The sequence below is a fragment of the Elgaria multicarinata genome, chromosome 8 (genome assembly GCF_023053635.1).
Source record: "Elgaria multicarinata webbii isolate HBS135686 ecotype San Diego chromosome 8, rElgMul1.1.pri, whole genome shotgun sequence".
NCBI classification, from domain to species: Eukaryota; Metazoa; Chordata; class Lepidosauria; order Squamata; family Anguidae; genus Elgaria; species Elgaria multicarinata.
Genome location: NC_086178.1, coordinates 30,510,375 through 30,533,046, shown reverse-complemented (window position 1 = coordinate 30,533,046; position 22,672 = coordinate 30,510,375). Strand labels below are relative to the sequence as shown.

Genomic DNA, 22,672 nt, shown 5'->3' with positions numbered 1-22,672 from the left:
AGGCTATATAACAAAACCTTCAAGAAGACGAATTCTTTGACAAGGAAAATTCACGGAGAGAAAGGCTCTGCCAAGAGCCCTCTCCTCCCCATCCACCCACCCGGCAGGTTTCCATATGCTCCTGACTGAGCTGTGCTTTTTATCAGTGTGTCTTTGTGTAAGAGGATCTATGGCTGTTTCATGCTCACCTTTGTCAGGTTATTCAGTTCTGTAATATGAGACAGTTAAGGCTAGCACTATTGCAGCTTCTGAATTGGAACCAGAGCCACAAAGAGACAAGAACAAGTGGTCACCTTTGACAGCCCACACAGACAAAGAAGAGGCCCATTAAAGGTCTCATGAAGCATATAACTCATTGCAGACTGATGCTTATTTTACCAAGTGGAATTTTCCCATTCTAACAATCCTCCGTACATCAGTTACAAATGTTAAATTTGTATTCTGCCCATTTCTCCAAGAAGCTCAGAATGTCATTTCAATGACACATCAACCCTTTGAGGTAGGTCAGGCTAAGTGATTTGCATGAGGTCACCCAGTCAGCTCCACAGATGATGTGAACTCTGGTTTCCCGTTTATTTATTATTTATTTATTCATGTACCGCTGAATATAATAGAATCTCTCAGCGATTCCTATATCCAAACAAACACTCTAGTTCAGTGTCTCCTGCAGTTCTGATAGCCTTCTTCTACATGTCTCTGCATGAGTCACCGCTCTAGGTTTGAGTGGAACCTCGGAGCAGTTACTTAGGCGAATGGTGGGTCTTCTGCTGTATCTCTGCATGGGGTAACTGAATGATGCAATTACACCAGGTGCAGAATTACTGGTCCCCAGTAAAGGGTTACTGCAACACGTTGTAAGTGTGGCTGTTTATAAAAACAGTCCAGAAACCTCAGCTAGTCAAAAGTAGAGCTTTAAATATTGTTAATGGGTCTGGTTGTTTCAATCATATCATACCAGCAATACTTTGCCATCTCCCCTGGTTTCCACTCCATTTCTGAGCCTACTTTTTAACCTTTAGCTAAATCATTATTTATATTATTAATGATTATTAATTACATTTGTATACCGCCCCATAGCCTAAGCTCTCTGGGCAGTTTACATAAGATTAAAACACTTAAAAACGATATACAAAATTTAAAACTACAAAACCATACAACATACACAGAAACATACATTTAAAACAACTATAAACAACTTTTAAAACAAATCTAGGATCAGTAAAGTTTGTCACATATTGCTAAATGCCTGGGAAAAGGTATCACTGTTGGCACCAGGCGGGCCTCATTGGGGAGATCATTCCATAATTGGGGGGCCACCACTGAAAAGGCCCTCTCCCTTGTTGCCATCCTCCGAGCTTCCCTCGGAGTAGGACATTAGATGTTGAGCACAGTGTACGGGTGGGTTCATGTCGGGAGAGGCATTCGGTCAGGTAATGTGGCCCTGAGCCATGTAAGGCTTTATCGGTTAAAACCAGCACCTTGAATCGGGCTTGGAAATGTACAGGCAGCCAATGCAAGCGGACCAGAGTCGGTCTTATATGTTCGAATCTTTTGGTCCCCGTTATCAATCTGGCCGCCACATTTTGCACAAACTGCAGTTTCTGAACCATCTTCAGAGGGAGCCCCACATAGAGTGCATTGCAATAATCTACTGTAACTTGCAGGTTACTAGAGCATAGAAAACTGAAGCCAGGTTATCCCTGTCCAGATAGGGGCATAGCTGGGCCACCAACCAAAGTTGGTAGAAGGCACTCTGTGCCACCAAAACCACCTGAGCCTCAAGTGACAGAGATAAATGGTCTGGGGTGATGTTACCAGGAGGATTGCCTCCTTCCAGATATCTACCTGGACCTTGAAGTCATCATTGGAGAACCTTCTCCAAGTGTCCTTACTAAGATTTCGCTGGTGGCTACTACGAAGAGGGGCTTTTCAGTCTTAGCACCCCGGTTGTCGATGCCAGAGAGATTTGTCTGGTGCATACGTTGAATTCCTAATGGTGCCAGGAGAATACCCTTTTCGTCTCCAAAGCTTTTAAGGGCTTTTAAAGGGCTTCTCAGGCTGCAACCTTATACCCACTTACTCAGAAATAAGCCCCACAGAACTCAATGGAACTTACTTCTGAGCAGAGATGTATAGGAGTGCGCTGTTAGAAGCTTTTAGAGATTTCTGATCTTCTGAAATGTTCAGAATTTAAATATCTGTCTATGCTGTGTATTGATGTTTTTTTCCCTCTCTGCTGTGATTTTTATGCTGCATTTGTATTTTTATTGTTTTTCATTGCATTTTAATATTTGTAGCAAGCTGCCCAGAAAACCCTAGTTATGGGGCAGCATAGATATGTGGCAAATAAAATAAAATAAAAGGCAGCAAGGGAAGACTTGCCAAATTACCACCGTATCCACTGATACATACCAATGAATAATTTGCAAAGCCACACAGTGGCTTTGATCAAGGAAGTGTGTAACTGCAATACTGCTATACAACGTACTTACAAGCTTTTTTCTCCTTTATGTTTGTAGCATTTATCTTTATACTTGTCTGATGCTCTACTTCAGCAGGGCTCTCCCTTGGAGAAACTTTTATCGGTCAGTTTTAACAGCACTGTACAGCACTGACTTGCTGGATCAATAACGTTACTCAGAATGACAAAACCTTCCTTGCAGGAGCAGATAAAATGTGATATTTGGAGCGTGTTATTAATAAAAGGTCTGGCCAAGATTGATGATCAGGAAATTACATGTGCATGTTACAAAGTCTGCTCACCTGTATCCCCTGATTTTTATTAGTACCAAATACTGATAAGAACAGCACTGTTTTATGGAGGGTGCTCTCCTTGCATCGTTTGGAATCTTTTGATCTCTACTGCAATACTTGTTTTATAACAGAATCAGGAGGAAATAAAATGTACCAGGTCAAGCCAATGTCATACCCAGGAAGTATAGGGATGGCTTGAGACTAACCATTGAGACTATCCAGTGGAATTTTAAGATTTTTTAGAATGTTTTAGTATGTTTTTAGGATGTTTTTAACAATGTATATTATGTTTTAATTCATTTTTATGTATTTTATCGCTTATTGTTGTTCCCCACCTCGATCAAAATGGAGAGGCGGGCAAGAAATAATAATAATAATAATTATTATTATTATTATTATTATTATTATTATTATTATTTTAAAAAGTTGACAACATTCAGTCCCACTCTTTCAATATTCTATCATGCGCTATAGAACTTGCATTTTCAGTAAGTTTCTGCGTAGGTTGCATAGTGAATTTCTTTATTCCTTTAGTGATCATGCTGTATGATTGTGTGTGTTGTTCTTTTTTGTTGTCTTTATTTTTAAATTTTATATCAGAGTAACATTTCAAAGAGGGAAGCTAGAAATTCCATTCTATAAGCTGCTGTCTGCAAAAATTGACATCTAATAAATGTAACTAATATTTTTTAAAACTAAAATAAAAAGTCACCACATCTTGGTGGCATACTCCAGGGAGAAGTGAAAGAACTAAGAAGTGTCAAATTGCTCTCTTTTTAAAATGAAAACTAAGCAGCAGCAACAAAAGCTGGCTGTGTTCCCAGGGCAGATCTCAGCAGCTGTATGAAAGGCAGACCCAGAAATTGGAAAATTTCTTCTCTTCTGAAGGGCCATCAGGTTTCCTAGATCTGCCTTCTGTAAGAGGGTGTCATACATACCTTTGTGCCTCGCTCTCATGCCAAATGAAGAAGTACAAGTAGCCCAGCATATGTGACCAATGCATACACATCTACTTTAACATGTGTATATGCCATAGGAAGCCACTCCAATCATGCATTCATACTGCACGTACACACAGTGAATTAGATATGTCTGTATTCAGGGACCTATACCCAATTCATCTTATGTGAAAATGTAGCCCCTACTACGGCCCAAATGGTATAAAGATGGGGTTTCCTTTATTTCTAATCAAATAATATATAGATATAAATATTGGGCAGTATACAATGGTGCCATTCTACAAACTCAAACAGCACTAGGGGAGCCGCACTGAAACTTTCTGTTGCACAAACTGGTTGCACAACAGTTATGTGCCTGGTAGCACAAGCATAATGCACAACTACTTGTGCAACTGCAATTGCACAAATCTAACCTTAGTTGGATTCTTCTCTTGCGCATAGTACAAAACCTAGTTTCTACTAGCACAACATCATGACACATTTGGATACTGCCCATAGAGATAATCCTATATAAATCTATTGATAACGCCAAACAAGGGGGAGTTGAATCTGGAGTATGGCCAATCCCGCGCTCACCACTGAGAAAAACGTTTATTAGCCTGGGAAAAAGAAAATTAAGAGGAAACGATGATTGCCATTTTCTAACCTCTGGAGGGCTGTTACGTGGATATAGGCAAATACTTGTTATTTTATGTTCAAGGACAAGGCTAGAATTAAGGAATTGCAAGGAAGCAGAGGTTGAGTAAATCTGAGAAGGAACTTTCTAATATTATGAACTGTTCAATAGTAGAACAGACTCCTCCGGGAGGCTCCCCTTCACTGGAGGTATTTAAGCAGAAGATGCATAGCCATCCGTCAGGGACTGTGTCGGTGTAAGATGCCTGCATGGAGCAGGGGGTTGGACTAGGTGACCCCCAGGGTCCTTTCCAAGTTAACATTCCATATTTCTATTATTATAGTTCTATTATTATAATTGTTATATAATTATCTATTATTATCATTATATCTATTATTATTATTATTATAGATATATTTTACACCTCAGCACACCTGCAGGTGAAAGACACCTTGTCTTTCAAAAGGAACATGATTCAGAGGAAAGGCGCTAGGGTAAAAGTAACAATTTGGCCAACTAACCAAATGCTATGTTCGTAGCCATTTACCTTCACGAGGACTTTGCCTTTCAAACTCTGAGGACTTGGAAGCTGGTTGGAATCCCCAGAGCTCACGGAACTCAAGTCCAGCCTGTCACTGAAAATCTCCTTGAGGTATTGAGCAATTTTTTTTTGCTGTTGAATACTACAGTGATTTTCAATAGACAATATAATTGGAAACCTAAAAGAAGAAGAAAAATGCAAGGTCTTAACAATTTATCCTGGCAAACATCTAACCCACTTACAGTGTAACATTGCAACAATTTTGTGTGGGTTTTTTATAACTTCGTCTCTTCATCGTTTTATGACCACTTTCGTATCTCTTGCTGTCACACCAGCCCTGCTGTCACCAAAGAGGAGGAAAAGAAATAAAACAACAGCCAACCAATTCACATAGCTTTGGAATATCAAAAGAAGTGTTTGTTGCCTCTCACAGTTTTCTGTGGGACAGCCATGTTAGCAATGGCAGCCAGTCAAGAAAGCAGGAAAAACCTCATCAGCCTATTTGTTAGAAAGCTACAACTGCCACTCAATCCCTGGATTTAAAAGTGGAGCAAAGACAATACAATCCAGTTTAAATTGATGACTGCTGTCTTAATCTCACTGTTACAGCTGCATTCCTAGTCACCGCTGAAAGAAACTCACACAGAACAGATTTCACCAATATATAACATCTTCTGGACTGTTCCCTTTGGCTGCAATTCTAAACACATTTACAGGGAGTAAATCCAACTGAATGCAATGTAACTTACTTGTAGTAAAGATATGCAGGCTTGTCCTACAAGTCTTGAAACACAGTAAAAAAAATAGTAAACATTTCTGCTAGCCAAAGAAAAGAAATGTGATTGTATCAGTGAGACACAATTTGCTTTAGCCTTGAAAAGTAAACAAAAAACAGTAAAAAGAAAAAAGAACCCAGATTTTAAAATGTTGTCTAACAATAAATATACCCAGCCATGAGAAGATATTGACATGATTCTCTGTGATTCTAGCAGATGATGATACTGAATTACAACTCATGCACTGCTATGTATCATCCAAAGTTAAGGTTATACTTACTCATTTTTAGTAAAGGCATTTTTATTGATTGCTTCCACTACATCTTTAAAGAGTATTTTGGAGGTAAGAGTATAACCATGATGCACAACAGGCTCCCCATCTGGACCATCCCAGCAGTCAACTATCAAGACAGAAAAGTTGTACATCACATAAATGTTATTCTTAGGAACAGGTTACCTTTTTTCTTTCTTTGTTGAAAAGAGTGTGGGAGATGTAATACACACAGATCTGGCATGTGCAAATCCTGCTCAACAAAATGGGCAACCACTCATTAGACACATCGAGTCTCATCTTCCACAATTTACAAAGCTCATGCTGGTAGATGATTAAAGCTGACTGCTATGCTATTATCATCATCAAGCACAATTAGCAAGAGTTTTCCAGGCACGAAAACAAGAGAAGTCTGAGTAAGAATGCTAACTAGCCTTTCACTCGGCTAGAGCAGATTTGGGACTGTATGCATTAAGAATGTAGTTTTTTGTACTACAAGTCTGATTATTTAGCTGACAGATTATCCATGGCTGCTGAACTGGTTCTTTGGGGCACTCACATACCCTGGGATTATCCAAGGAGATTAAAACAAGGCAGGGAGAGGGACCTCTTTAACAATGAGCCGGTTCGGATATCATGGCAGCAATTCCTGGATTGATAGCTGAGGAATTAGGTGGAGGCGTACTTGTCATTTCCACTTTAATTAATTACCCAGGAATGTAACCCATAAACCATCCAGGGTTTCAGATTCGCATATCATGAAACAACCCAGGAATGGGCATTTATGGGTTGATTAAAAGTGGAAATAATGAGTGCATGTATCACGTGCTCTGCTCATCCCTACAATTCCTAGGTTAAACAACTCAGGAATTGCAGATGTGATATCCGAACCCAGTCAATGACTGCTTCCTCCCAATTAAGACAGCCTTACCATGTAGCCATCCACTCCCAGCATGCTCCTCATTATGTTCTGCCCCTCAAGTCCAAACTGCCTGTTGACACTTAGCCCCAGCCCTATATACCTCTGCGATAATCACTCCTCGCGTACTCAGACTATGTTCTTGGGAATTCAATGTCTGTTTCGATTAACCAATCCCTTAAAGCAGGAGTGAGCAATCCGCAGGCCTAGAACTGTGCCTTGGCTTAATTTCAAATAATCAGTTCAGATCTCTGGCAAAAGTGATCTATCCCTCTTCCAGAAGCCTCAAGGCAAAGAGGAAGGGGAAACGAGGGAGAAAGAGAGAGAGAGAGAAGGGGCAGGCCTTTGGGTGCATTGTGGAGGATACAAAATGGTGAGCAGACTGCCAACACAGCTGCTGCAGCTGTAAAAACAACAAACAGCAGCACAGAAAATTAAGAAGCTGTGCTGCTGTGCCACTGCTAATAGTGAGCCCCACCCCAGAGAAACCGTAGGAGAATTTCTCCTCCCCCTGGAGAAATGTGGTGAAATAGTTGCCCCAATTTCTCTGCCCACAACTAGAGTGGAGAATGTCAATATGCTATTTGCATGCAACTCACCACTATGTTATGTCTTTGCAAACACAGTTTTCACAAATCTTAATATGGTAGATGCCATCCATTATTGTAGTGTATTGTCCAGTATTGCACCCCCATAAGGCTTTTAAAATTCTTGCCATAAATGTGACAAGAGGGTCCCCTCTTTTGACATTTAGTGTAAATCCCACCCCAAAATAAAAACAATGGGGCACCTTCAAGACACCGGCATCCATCCTGCAGAACTCGGGCGTACATATCAACTTTGGATTGAGAGAGAAGCTGGTCTCCAGTTAGGTACGTGTTATGAGAAGAAGAAATGTAGTAATTGCAGAGGGGTTGATCCATATCCTGGTGAACCTCGCTGTGTAGTGGGTTGAACACATCACAGGCAGGACTGCGCATGAAGTTCGTAAAGCCTTCAAAGGAATAAGAAACAGAAAGTCTTTAGTAAAAAAGAAGTGTACTAAGCACAACACTGGGCTTTTTATAAGTAATAAAAACAGTGTTAAGAATAACAAATTTCAGAGAGAGATTGCTTCACCATTAAAACGAGACACTTAGGGCCAAAACAGAAAATTACTTTAAAGACATAGCTAGCAGCTACAACTTTCCCCCCTTTTAATCTACAGTTAGTTCTACCTAGAGTAGACCCAGTGAAATGAATGAGACTCAAGTTAGTCATGACCAATGTAAGTCTCATTCATTACAAAAGGTCTACTCTAGGTAGGACTAATACGGATACTACCCAGTAGTCACAGGGATATTGGGACCCTAGTTCAGAGGTTGGGGGGCTTTGATCCTCCTCCCACTATGAGCACAATATGGCTCACTCTGCTATCTCACCAATTTCTATTGCAAAATAGTTAGCTTGTTTTTAACAGAAATTGCAGGTGTGGGTTCCCCAATCTGGATTGAGTCTATAGCTGGTGGGGCGGGGGAGGTTTAAAGCCCAAAGATCTGCAGGGCCTTTAGACTTCAACTCCCAGCTTTCCTGACCATTGGACATGTTGGCAGGGGCTTCTGGGAGTTGAAACCCAAAGCATCTGGAAATCTACTTTCTGCCCACCCCTGAAAAGGAAAGGCAACAGACTCAAATAAACCCCTTTCGAAAAATCCAGCCTATTGGTGCCAGAATATCATCTCTCTCACCACTTACGTAATGGATGGTGTATGCAGCAACCAGGCGTATGGCTGACTCGCAATACAAATTAAGTAAAAAATAATGACCAAGCAGCAGGGATTTTAAAAAAACCAAAAACATTTTCAGCTGAAACCAAGAAGGTGAGACAGAAGCAATTCTAAACAAATGGAGCCTTAAGAAAGCTTTTTATACAAAGTAACAATGACAGAAAAGGAGAGATTCAAGCAGAACAATAAAAAAGAAGTTCAATAATAAATAAGCAGCAGTGTATGGCTACGAAGGTCCCAGAACTCCAAAGCCTGTTTATTAAACTTGTTTTCAGACTGTCTGTTTTCTCCGGGCTCCAAGGGAGGACATATGCGAGAGAGAAAAGCTCTCTCACAAACCCAAGAGAGCTTCGCTGTGCCAATTCCGATGCGTAGATTTAGGCAAGATTGCTCACGTTGTCTCCTGCAGTTCCGTCAACAAAATCATTCTACTAGCAAATATGCCATCACCCTCGCTATCAGCATTTATTCAACAATCTTCCAGAAAATTAGCTTTTATCTTTAGTGTTTGAAAATTATTTCTCTTCCTCCTGATACCATCATGAATAAATTCGAGGTACACATACAAGCTCTGATCCAATAAAGCATGCAGGGCTCAGCCAAAGTTGCAGGCATGTAGCCCTTTTTATTAAAGGTGAACCCCCATCCAACAGCTGTTTGGAGGAGGGACGACAGAATCCAGACCCTGCCACAAACAGCTGATTGGCATCGCAATATAGGAAGCTGCCTTATACCAAGTCAGAACTTTAGCCCATCTAGCCCTGTATTATTGACAATGTCCTTAGCCATTTTAAAGTTAGAGAGCTGAGGCTGAGAGAAAGTGACTTCTCCAAGGTCGTAGACCAGACCTCCCCAACCTGGTGCCCTCCAGACATGTTGAGCCATAAACCCCAGGCAGCATAGCCATGCTAGCTGGGAACTATGGGTGTTGTGGCCCAAAATGTCTGGAGGATATCACATTGCCCAGGGCTGTTATAGACAAGGAGTCTAAGGCAGAACCAAAACTTCGGCAATTGGGCAGTATAGAAATGCAATCAATCAATCAATCAATCTCATGTTTCATAAATCAAAGTACAACATGCTATTCAGTAGATGCTGCCTCTCTCCCTATTTTTTTTTTTTTTTAATGTTAGGTTTGAAATATAAACGTACAATTATTTTAACTGTAACCCTTTTTGTCCATTTTAAATACCACTGCAACTATTAATCACCGTCGTTATCACCTTTTGTTGATCCTAATTAAATCTGTAGCCTCTGGCTAGACTAGGGGTAATCAATGTTTTTGGACCCATGCCCACACTTGTCATTTTTTCCCAGGTCTGAGAGTGCATTTCTCCTGCCATCGTTTGGGCCCCCACACACTTATTCTTGGGATTCTCTCCTTTCTAGACCCTCTCCCCTAACAGGATTCCCTCTGAGCAGGAGGTTGGACTCGATGGCCTTATAGGCCCCTTCCAACTCTACTATTCTATGGTTCTTTTCTTGACCACCCCCCCACACTTCTTTTCCCTCCTCCTTTCTCACCGCCGTCGTTCCACCTCACTTCCACCTCACTCACTCCCATTGCTGCTTCTGCCTCTTGCTGCGCTGACCTCTGCAGCAAGGAAGCAGGGAATGGTCTGACTCCCTGCTTCTTTGCTGCAGAGTTGAGTGCAGTGGGAAGCAGAAGTGGTGGGAGAGGTGAATGGGGAAGGATAATGGGGGTGAGTGAAGGGGTTAATAGGGGTCTGGCAGGTGCACTTGAGGGTCCTGCTGGGTTGCCAACCCCTGGTCTAGACTCTAGGAGATAAGAGCAGAAATGAGTTTAAAACAACTAAGCAAACTCTTGCTGGCAACGGTGTTAATGGCATTAATTTCTACCTTATTCATATTCTCATGCACGTTTTTTTCCAGGAATTAAAATGCTAGCTGGTTGATCTCACATTTCAATCTTTTATATACTAAACCTTGTCAAAGTCGAAACTGTGAAAACCTTTGCTGTATGACAGCAATATGACATGCCATCTAAATAAACAACAACAAAAATCTGAAAGATGTTACCTTCTATGCCCAGAACATTATGGGTCTTGTTTTCTTCTGAAACTTCAAACTTCCTTATGATGTCCAGACAATACTCTGTCGTCACATTATTCATCTGTATCAAAGACAAAATTCATAATATTTTTGATCTTTCGGAGTATGTGACCAACATGTCAAAATCTACTTCGGGCCCCAGTATCTCCTTGAAAATCCCATGGTCCTACTCTGGGTGCAGCCAACCATGAATACAACTGTCAGTAAAAGTATTCTTCAATGACCTTTCAGAGAGCTGGGGATTTGTGTGTATATCTTTGGGGAGAGAGAGAGTGTTGTAAGCGTCCTGACTTTTTTCTTTTCTTTTTTTTTAAAGATGAACACGGTGGAGAATTAATGAACACAACAAGAGCTGTATCTGTTTGATGTACCTGGCCACCAAACTCAATTTTTACTACTATTAGTTCAAGTTTGACCAGAAATAATAGGTATAAGTTACAGCTACTAGATTTCGATTAAACATAAGGAAAAACTTCCTGATGGTAAGATCTGTACAATAGTTGAACAGTCTGCCTACAGAGGTTGTAGGTTCTTCATCTCTGAAGGTTTTTAAGACAGCCACCTCTCATTGATAGTTTAATTGTGTTTCTATGATTCTATGAAATCGTACCTCTTCCCATATAATGAGCAGTGGCTTTATGTTGCTTTTTGGTAGTATCCTCCACAAAAGCAAAAGCAAAAATTGATATGTACTTTCCTAAGTACATGGGTGGGCGGGGGAGAGAAGTAATGCTGTTGCCACACATTACAGCAGAGATAGGGAACGTGTAGTCCTCCAGACGTTGCTAGACTGTCTCCCAGCATCTTGATGAAGGGACAATGGGAACTGCAGTCCAACCACATCTGGAGAGCCACATGTTCCCCATCCCTGTATTACATAGCCATTTTAACAGTTACCCCTTTTAACATAACATGCAACAACAAAGAGAGTCAAAGAGTGCACTTTAAAGACTTCTTATGGAAATCAGAGCATGCAAAGCATCTCTAACTCCCAGCTCCTACCCACCTGTCCCTCCCAAGCAGCAATTGCAGGTTTCTGGCAAAGAAACACGTAACTAAAGCTCAGCTAAAAACTTTTCTTTTTCCTAAAGCTTTTAAAACTTGATTTTGTTCTGACTTTATACTGTTAGTTTTACCCTACCCAGTGCCTGTTTACCCTACCCTGTGCCTGTTTGCATTCTCTTCCCCTCCTTATTGTTTTATTATGGTTTTATTAGATTGTAAGCCTATGCGGCAGGGTCTTGCTATTTACTGTTTACTCTGTACAGCACCATGTACATTGATGGTGCTAAATAAATAAATAAATAAATAAATAAATAATAATAATAATAATAATAATTTTCTATATACAGGAGGACCGTAAATCATTGAAGGCTAGCAGACTGGGTCCATACAGTTTTCATATGCAGTGCAGAGGACATGCATGTGGGTATGTGTGTGCATGCACGCATGTGTGAACATATGATAAGCCACCATCAGGTATTCTGTCCTTATTGAAAAGATAGAGGGGCATGCGAGAACTAGAGATTTTATTAATTTTACATGTTCCCCACCAGTCTACCAAATGTGGCACTCAAGGTGGCAATATATGGATGACCACAACACAGGCTGCTCACATCCTGTTAGCCAACACAACTTGCCCAGGACTAACCTGTACATTGTCTTCTGCTGCCAGGAACATTCCTCAACAGCTGAAGTCACAATCCCTAGCCCTGGTCTCTACCCTTTCCTGCCCTCTTAGCAGATCCTTGCCCCTCCCATTTCTATCCTTAGTCACAAACCCACTGAGATTCATTCATTCATTCATTCATTCATTCATTCCGGTTCTATGCTGCCCAACAGCCAAAGTTCTCTGGGCAGTTTACAAAGATTAAAAGCTTTAAAAATACAACGTCGCACACAATATAAAAACCATTGACATACAAACATATAATAATATACACACAAACAAATACGTGCACGCACACAAATACTTTAGTAAACAACAGTAAGAAATCCCAGGACCCAATTAAAAACCTTATCACATACTGCGAAAAGCCTGAAAGTAGAGGAAGGCCTTAACCTGGCACCAAAAAGATAATAGCGTCAGCCTCATTAGGGAGATAGTTCCATAATCAGGAGGCCACCACTTAGAAGGCCCTCTCCATTGTTCACACCTTCCTAGCTTTCCCCAGAGGAGGCAACAGTAGAAGGGCCATAGATGATGAGCATAGTATACAGATAGGTTAATGCTGGGAGAGGTGCTTCATCAGGTATTGCGGTTCCAAATCATGTAAGGCTTTATGGCTCAAAGCTAGCACGGAAGCATACAGGCAGCCAGTGCAAGCAGGCCAGAAGAGGTGCTATATGCTCAGACCTTATGGTCCCTATTATCAATCTGGCCACCGGGTTTTGCACAAGCTGCAGCATCTGAGCTGTCTTCAAAGGCAGCCCCACGTAGAGTGCATTGCAGTAATCTAACTTGGAGGTTACCAGAACAAAGATGACTGAAAGTAGGTCATTCCTATCCAAAGAGGCGTAGCTGGGCCACTAACCGATGTTGGTAGAATGTGCCACTGAGGCCACCCAAGCTTCAAGTGACAAAGATGGTGAAATGTGATGCTGATATCACACCTGGCTATTGTATTTAATCAACTTGCTTTTCTTTCACTTATCTTGAGTCAGTTGCCCTTTTCAAGAAATTCCTTGAGGAACAGGAAGTGTGTGTGTGTGTTATGGACGTGGAGGTGTACTATACAGAGGCTTATTATCCCAGCTTGGTTTCAATGGCATTTTAAAGCAGTGTATAAATCTATCACATAATCATGCTGGCTACTAAAGGGTGGGGAACGAACCTTTACCCATGTTTCTCTAGATTTCTATCTTTCAAATTTTGTCTGGCTGAACCTTGGCAATCCAAAATTGACCTCATTTATACTGTTCATTATATTTTCTTTGCACTTTGATTTCATTTGTTTCCTCTTGAGGGGAAAATATGAATCTGTACAGTCTCATCTACCATTGAACCATTTAAAACAGATCCCCTAGAAACACACCTTAACATTGTCACTATTAATACTGCCTTAGCACTCGAGTACACAGAGCACAGACCTGAAAAAAACGCCAACATTTCCAAAGTGAATTGCCTAGAAGGTGCATAGAAAAATATTGCCATTAAAAGGAAAGAGTGCTGTCACTGTTTTAAAGGGTGATTCCAGATTAGGTTTTTATCAGGAACTTGCACGGATCCTTTCATGGAATTTTATGAGGATCTCTAGTCCTCAACTTGTAACACTACCATATTTTCCCAATGCTGCTTCTGTCTTTTTTCTTTCCACATAAATCAATCAAGGAGGAAAGGATTGAATAAGAAGCACAATGCCTTTTGATTGGCATCAAAGGAGTCTTTAGAGATGCATCCTACAAATCTGAACCATTTTTCCTGGCAAGACAGCAATGGCTATATTATCAGCTTCTCAAATTCTGTGCCCAATTTTTATTGCACTGTCTTGATGCTTTAGATATTTGTTTCTCAAATTTATATCTTGTTTCCCAGTAAAATTCTCAAAGAGGCATACAAACAATTGAATAATGTGTGTGATCATGAGAGAGTTCAGACTATTGTATGTTGGCTTGATACGTCATGAATTGAACAAACCTTTAGTAAAAACACATAACCCATTCGTGTGAGCCAGCAAACAAATGATGAAGCCTACTATTAATACATTGCTCTACCGAGATTGTGTCCCTAAAATATGGAATCAAAAATCAACAATAGTCTGTGGAGCTTGTACCACATCTAAAAAACAACACAAAAAAATCACACTTCCCCAGTTCAAACAAAACAGGAAACTATAGGTAACTGAAGGCTTCACAGATTTATGTCTGGCTTATCACATTACATAATTTACTTTATTGGATATAGTGGACTTAAATCCAGGTAACTAGCTATGTTGAGATATGGATCAGGTTAATAATGTAAAAATAATGTAATGGCTCATCATATTGTTTGTTAAATACTGCAATAAAAAGGCAGCTAATTTAACGTATTACGAATCTTACAAAACCTGAGCATGATCCAGCTAAAGTTAAACACATTTTAAATTCCACTGGTAACAGTGAAAGAATTAAACGTGAGTTCAACACTCTCCCACAAGACTTGGCAGCACTTCACTTTGGCTGGATCGTAACCAACTTTTTAGCCATTTCTGAAAATTCAATTGTCCCAGACTATACTTATTACTCCTCATCTCAGCTCATGAGATTAGTATTGATGCTAAAGCCTATTCCTTTCGAGAGTATTACCTGTATAAATATCATATAGAGAGTACATTCAGAGTGAAATAATAAACTCCACACAGCATAGATGCTGAAGCTAAATTGAATTCTCTTCGATTAATCAGCACAGTGATCAGAATGTGAAACCTGCAGGAATGTAATTAACAAACACAAAAACCAGGGTTTGGTCCAATAATCTTTCTTTATCAAGACGTTTGTTAGAGCCAAAATGTTAGTGCCACATGGGACTCCTAAGAGTTTTGTAGTCATCCATGCAGAACAGAAAGATAAAAAGTATGGTAAGAAAGAATATAATCTAAGCCCAGGAGGCAAACCCACCCAAGCAATTATTAATTAATTCATTCAGTTTATAAGCCACCCATAACAGTAGTTCCCTGGGCAGTGTACAAGATAAAACAAAACAAAATTAAAAATCACAATTACAATAAAATACAATTAGAATGCAGCAAAAACACCCAGGAGGGCATAGCTAGAGGATACTGACAGCTCCCCAACCCAGATCTCCATTAAATAAGCTAGCCCGTCCTCCTCATCCACAATTAAGTCATGGATGAGAGATTTTTTACTATGAACCAACCTGGTATTCAATAACAGCACCAGCAGACCATGGGGCAAGCTGATAAGGTAACCATGGACTATCCGGTTGAGGGAAAGACTATAAAAGGGAAAAGTAAGGTATCTACTCATTCTTCCAATTCCCTAGCATGTCAAGCCCCTGGTGCCATACGTTTCCCTACCCAAAACTACCATTATATCAGCACAGTTAGCCCTTCCCATGTGATCACATACATACAGCATTTCCAAGACACATCCTTGAAAGAACAAAGAGTGAAAAAATTTAAAAGCAAAGGTGATAGTTGCGGAGGGAAACCAAGGAACAGCATTTTAAGCCAACAACACAATCATAGGATAAGGCCACCCCACCCACACAGACAAATTCTAACAACTGGGAGGGCCTTATATCACAGAGCCATACTCCCCTTACACATGGGCCTTCTAAATCCCATGGACTCTCACATGGGCCTTCTAAATCCCAACCACCCTTGACAAAGGGTTCAAGAGTATTATCCCATAATCCCTCTCACAAATATTATACAAGACTGTTCTTGCCCTCATTCCACCCTTAAAGGGGTCTCTCCCTTTAGGGTTGCCCACTTCAGGGATACTCCTGCAGTGGCAACCCACCACCTGTGCTGGGACTAGAAGTTATCCACCCATCCCCAGAATTGCCACTGAAATTGTGCTGAATGCAACACCTGATGAAAATTGGCAGGGGTGGAGGGTTGCCCTGAGAATTTTTTAGGAAAGTCAAACAAGATTTTTTTCATAAGACCAACACGAGAATAAAATCTGTGGCACTTTGAAAACAAACATATTATGCCATAAGCTTCTATAGGCAGGGGTCCCAAAACTTTTGAGAGTGTCATGGACACTTGCACAAAATGGCTGCCAACAGGTGGGGCTTACTCATTCATAAAATGACTGGACATGGCTGGTCAGAAAACACTCATTTCCCAGAAGGCAAACAGGGGAGACTAAAAGAAAAGAACTAACTATAAAGCAGAGGTGGGGTCTGAGCTCCAAAATACAAAACCACTCTTTTGAACTCAAATAAAGATGGTTCTCAAGAGCAGCACTTGACTTGGCAACCTCTCAGTTTAAAAAATGATTTTAAAAACCCTTCAGCAGTAGCATTAAAATTAGGGGGGCAGGAAAGCTGGTGGGCACCAAGAGAGGTGTCCATGGATACACTGGTGCCAACAGGCAAAACATTGGAGACTCCGTGGCTTGACTCTTAATTCATCAAATGCCTGAAGAATTATCCTCAGTTGGACAGACCAACCCAGACAGACAGGTATGCGTAGAGAGAGAAAACAGTGTAAACAACGGTACCATGAGGCCATGAAATGCATGAGATACAATCCGAGGCATTTCTAAAAAAAATTATGTTCACACCTTGACTGCTGTTGCTCATGTAGCCAAAATGCCACCACACACACAGAAGAGGGAGATATCAAGAAGCTTGGAAAAAACCCAAGATTTGCAGAAATACACAAAATCTTTAGAAAAATGGATTCCAAAAATAACTGAGTGAGGAATGAACACCCTCAGTGGTCACAGAATGTCACTCAGTGTTGGAACGGGGAAAATAGAAAAACAGTGGTTTGGGGGTGGGTGGGGAGGGGGGGAGAACGGCATTTAGTAGCTGGAATCCGGAATGGAAATGCTCCACACACCAACATTTTGTTGCACTTCCTAGCTGTTTCTATACAGAGCTCAAATGAATACAAGATGAGCACAGATAAGTATAGTATTCTTACAAAATAAGAAAATAACTGGGCTTAGCTTTTCATGACAGTTCAAGTGAGCTAATTATTGCTCTCTTTACTATGTACTGCACTGTTCTGATCTTTTTTTTCTGGTTTACAAGGGTTTAAAACATTTTGTATTATACACCACCTTGTGAGTCTATTGACAGAAAGTCAGTACAGATTGATGAATAAATCACTGATCTCTTACATTTCACTTAAAGCAAATTTTCAAGGAATTTGAGGTGACTAAAAGTTTCCAGAGGACTGTCAACGTTTTTCAAAGTGTGCATGTGCAAGGGCTGTGTGTGTGTGTGTGTTGCACATCCTGCTTACAGCAAGTCCTCTTCCACATCCCACCATCCCACAATTCAAAGAGCTCCAAAAACACTTTGTGGGTTATATCCAGACTTAAGCATACTTAGAATAGATCTATTGAAATCAATGGAACTTAAGCTAGTCATGATGACTAACTTAAATCCCTTTTATCTCGGTAAATCTACTCTAAGTCTGGACCCAACCCAGCGTAACCAGTAATTTTCCAGTAATACTTGAAAAATAAGTCCTCAATGTTTGAGGACAGCATTCCACAAACTTTTTATTCTGGAATCGTCCTCAAACAAACCCAAACAATTCAAGTGATACCGATATGGATGGGCTTATGGGAATGAAGGATGAGTCAGATTCTGCTACCCAGTGATATGGGAATAAGATCCTAGAAGTGTGGGAAAGAAAATAATTGTGCTCCTCCTTCTATTCTGCATCAGGGCAATTGAGCTTGAATTTAGTAAATGCTTTTAGTAGTATCCAATGCTGGTCCAATGTAGAATAGATCCACTAAATTAATGGGATGTAAATTAGTTGTGACTAACTTAAGTCCTATTTATTTCAATAGGTCTACTCTGTGTAGGACTAACATTGGATACTACCCTACAACCACAGGCTAAAACAGCATTTGTATCCACTGAGAAAAGCAATGGAAAATATAGCAACAGAAGCTCAGTCTTCATTTGTCTCTTGAGGCGCTTTTAAAAATCTCTCGCAAGTAAAGTGAAAGAAAGCTTTTAGCGTCAAACAAGGTAAGAGAAAAATGACTTCTTCATTGGGGAAAATGGATTACCCAAGCTCAAGTGAAAGCTCAAGTGAAATGTTATTCCTAGCAACCTCTTGTGCAGACCCAAACTAGTTAAGACTTGCATTTTTCATTATTTCTCTGAGTTCCTTGAAATCAGCATGACAGCATCTGGCCATGTTGCTCAATTGGAAATTCTAATCTATTCAAAGCCTGCATCTCTGTTCTCAGAAAGGAGTTTTCTGCTTTTGAATCGCTTCATTTCCCAAACAAATCCAAAGGACTTGGGAAATAAAGAGACTCCCCCTTCCTTTTTATTCATTTCCATGAGGGAACAGCAGTTGAGGGGGGGGAAGGACTTTCCCTTCCTTCCCTCTCCCTCTCAGTCAACCAGGACATTTTCTCCAAACCAGATATTGACCCAAACTGGGTAACAGCTCACAGGGTGTTAAAAGCTCATTCTTCTTTTGAGAGCCCTTTTCCAGAACCCTGAAAGTTCATTTCCAAGCCAGGCTTGGCCAAATGTCCATGCCATTTCTTGTCCCCAGATTTCCATCATGGTTGATTTCATCTTTACTATAATATTGATTTACATGACTGATCACATATGGTCAACATGCAGCTGGACCCTCGGCTAATTGCAGGCGCATCCTTCCTATAATGTGCCAAGATGCCTGAATTTCAGGTTGTGCAGGAAGAGGGATCAGCTGGGCTCAACAGCTGGAGTTATTTGCCTTGTGCGCACTTTCAGCTAGTTTTTTGTACTTTCCAGATATAGTTTAGCTTGGGATCTGTGGTGACATGATACCAGGTATGCATAGCATTGCTGGCTGGCAAGGGACTTGGAAGCACATGTAATAGCAGTATACTGAAAAACCTTGTGCCCCCAAGCCACCAAATTGTGATGGACAATGGCTGATATAATCCCCAGGGCTCAGGACAAAACAAAAAGTACATTACCCAGTCCATCTACCCCAGCCTAAATTTCTGATGGTCAATGTGCATCAGCCTTCAAGCTCCAGCAATTTCCCATTACCGAAGAGCATCTGTTTGCCACTCCTCTGGGTTTCTCATACATCTTCTGTTACTCCCTGGCAGAACTTCAAGGTTCAGTGAGCTACCCATTACACTGGAACCTATTCTCATCTCCTGACGGGAGGTGGTAATGCTGGGCATGCATGCAGTCCTTTGAATGGACAGCAGGTGTTTCTCAAAGCCACTGAGCCAGGGTGAGGTCATGGACACGATATAGCTGTCTTGCATGAGGACACTCCAAAAGCACCTCCAGAATGGTGAGGGGGACAGAGAGGCTGGGCATATGACAGCTGACAAATGCACTGGTAATGAACAACAGACGACAAGCAGAAACTAGAGCACCAGTGAAATAAAATCCCAATTATTTATAACAGGTGTCAACAGTGTACGAGGCTCAGAGGAATGTCTCTGAAGCCCACGGTCTGTCTTACTGGACCCCTCGGAAGTCGCAGCCGTCTCATGTTTCTCTTCCTCCATGTGACAGAAACAGCTCTGATGATGTGATGAAAATAATGCAAAAATATTTTTTCCGGTACAAGCAATTCCCCCTCCCCCATCTCCGGTGGTCTTCTGCCAGTAGGCGGAAATGATTTTATTCAAGCAAGCCTTTGTCGTGTAAGCTGATCTGTTGGGTTGAGTGTTGTTTTATTTTGTCACTGGTGTGTGTGTGTGTGTGTGTGTGTGTGTGTGTGTGTTTTAATGTATTATTGTTTTAATCAAGTGTTCGTTTTTATTTTTATTTTTAAATTAGTCCCTATGATTGTAAGTGACATTTTCTAGGTAGAAAGGCAGGGCACAAATCAAATAAATGAATCAATACATCATCAAAAATGGCACCAGCTCTATAGCCATGTGGGTTACAACTGCTGATTGTCTCTCCTCCCAACAACTCAGAGTACATGTTTTATTCTTGCAAACTGCCTTGAGTCCCAGTACTGGGGAAAAGACAGGATATTATTATTTATTATTATTATTATTATTATTATTATTATTATTATTATTATTATTATCAACAACAACAACAACAACATAATACCCAGTTCACACATCAAAATCAATAGCCCAGGAACAGGAGAAACACCACAAATGCTCAGTCACACCCAGGGATTGAAAACAAAACAAAACTGGGTTGTTGTGATGTGTGAACTGGGTCATTTCCTACACCTGTGCCACTGGAGCCCAGTAGTTAAAGGTGGTGTGAAGGGGCAGTGGGCCACCCCAGTATCTGATCAAGATAAAACAATACAACATGATTTCTTTGTTTGTACACTTAACTTCTCTGCATCGGCCCCCAGCAGCTTTTGCTGGCTGGATAGGTCAAGTGATGGGGAAATTCTGCAATGGATTAAAGCAAAAACAGTGCTTCTGTCTGTTTCTGTTTTCCTACCTTTTGTTCTACCTTCAGAAACTGAGAAAATTCCTCAACGGTGAGGTGGTCTTTCTTGTCACTGTAGCTTAAAAGGAGCAAGTAGAGGTCACGCCTTAATGACATCATCTTGTAAAATACAGAAAACTCCTCAAAGGTTAAGGTTCCCTGGTTCTCATCTGTGTCAGCCTCCTGAGGAACAAGTATAACCAAATATGTATGTTAGGTAGGATATGAATAAAGTAGCATGACAGAATAGTCATCATAGGAAAAGATACTTATGAACAGCCAAGTGGCTGAATTTAGACTCGACGCCAAACCATGGTTTGGAACCCAGATCCATGGTTTGAGCTTTGAAGCACAACATGAGCAAACCACAGGTGAGAACTGGTTTTGCATCCTCTTGGCATTCCGTTTTATAGCTTCATGCCGGTCAGTCTTTGTGCTGCAGCAGCAGAGAACAGTTTGTGAACTTGAGCTAATACCTCAAAGCATCATCTAATCCAAAATAGCTCCCATTCCTAGATTATATCCTGCAATTGCCATGAAACAGCCATCTTGTGGCCCAGCACCGATTCATCAGGGAGGAATGTTCAAATGTTTCATCCAAATTAGAGATATGAAATCTCCATCCTGTAGGTCTAATCCTGCTTGTGGAGGTTCACATCTGGCCCATGTTACCTCCTTAGGTTCTTCCAGGGCTTTGCTTCCAAGCCCTGTTTCCTGGAGGAATCAAGTCAACAACTGGAGATTGCAGCACAATCATGTTTATTCAAAAGTAGTCCCCACAATAGGACTTTCTTTCAAGTAAGGGTGGCTAGGAATTGCAGCCTTGCAGCACAATCCTATGCATGTTTACTCAGAAGTAAGTTTCATTGAGTTCAACAGGCCTTACTCCCATGTTAGTGTGACTGTATAAAGATGGAGCCCTAAATTCCTTAAACATTTGCACTGATCCCCCACAAAAAAACACCATAGAATCATAGAATAGCAGAGTTGGAAGGGGCCTACAAGGCCATCGAGTCCATCCCCCTGCTCAATGCAGAAATCCACCCTAAAGCATCCCTGACAGATGGTTGTCCAGCTGCCTCTTGAAGGCCTCTAGTGTGGGAGAGCCCATAACCTCCCTAGGTCATTGATTCCATTGTTGTACTGCTCTAACAGTCAGGAAGTTTTTCCTGATGTCCAGCCGGAATCTGGTTTCCTTTAACTTGAGCCCATTATTCCATGTCTTGCACTCTGGGAGGATCAAGAAGAGATCCTGGCCCTCCTCTGTGTGACAACCTTTTAAGTATTTGAAGAGTGCTATCATGTCTCCCCTCAATCTTCTCTTCTCCAGGCTAAACACGCCCAGTTCTTTCAGTCTCTCTTCATAGGGCTTTGGTTCCAGACCCCTGATCTTCCTAGTTGCCCTCCTCTGAACACGCTCCAGCTTGTCTGCGTCCTTCTTGAATTGTGGAGCCCAGAACTGGATGCAATACTCTAGATGACACCTAACCAGGGCCAAATAGAGAGGAACCAGTACCTCACGTGATTTGGAAGCTATACTTCTATTAATGCAGCCCAAAATAGCATTTGCCTTTCTTGCAGCCATATCGCACTGTTGGCTCATATTCAGCTTGTGATCTAAACAATTCCAAGATCCTTCTCCCTTAATCTGAGACTTAATTAGTACTTTAAGAGAAATCAGCATAATAGGGCACTCCTGACTTTTGGACCTTGGGGTGGGGAGGTGGGGGGGGGATACATAGCCAGAACCATTTCATTTCTGTTGCTAAAACATTGTTCAAGAACATAACAACATTAGCAGGTGCGGAGGGAAATTCAAATATTAACTCCACTCTTGATTTCTCTTTGAGTCTGTCCTCAGGGAAGAAAGGAGTACTTGGTGTATGTTATAATGGCTTTTTAAAAAACCCAACAACAACTCTGAGCAT

The 22,672-nt window shown here is 41.0% G+C and overlaps 1 protein-coding gene across 1 annotated transcript in view; it reads right to left on the bottom strand.

The window, feature by feature from the left end:
• The window catches only part of PLCH1 (phospholipase C eta 1), a 138,187-nt gene that overhangs the window by 43,772 nt on the left and 71,743 nt on the right, over nt 1-22,672 (bottom strand). Inside the window, exons 6-10 of the mRNA XM_063132064.1 lie at nt 20,757-20,927; nt 10,643-10,736; nt 7,627-7,830; nt 5,927-6,047; nt 4,877-5,048 (exon numbers count right to left, since the gene is read on the bottom strand). Of these exons, the coding sequence (XP_062988134.1) occupies nt 4,877-5,048; nt 5,927-6,047; nt 7,627-7,830; nt 10,643-10,736; nt 20,757-20,927 (762 nt within the window). The remainder of the gene's footprint in view (nt 1-4,876; nt 5,049-5,926; nt 6,048-7,626; nt 7,831-10,642; nt 10,737-20,756; nt 20,928-22,672) is intronic.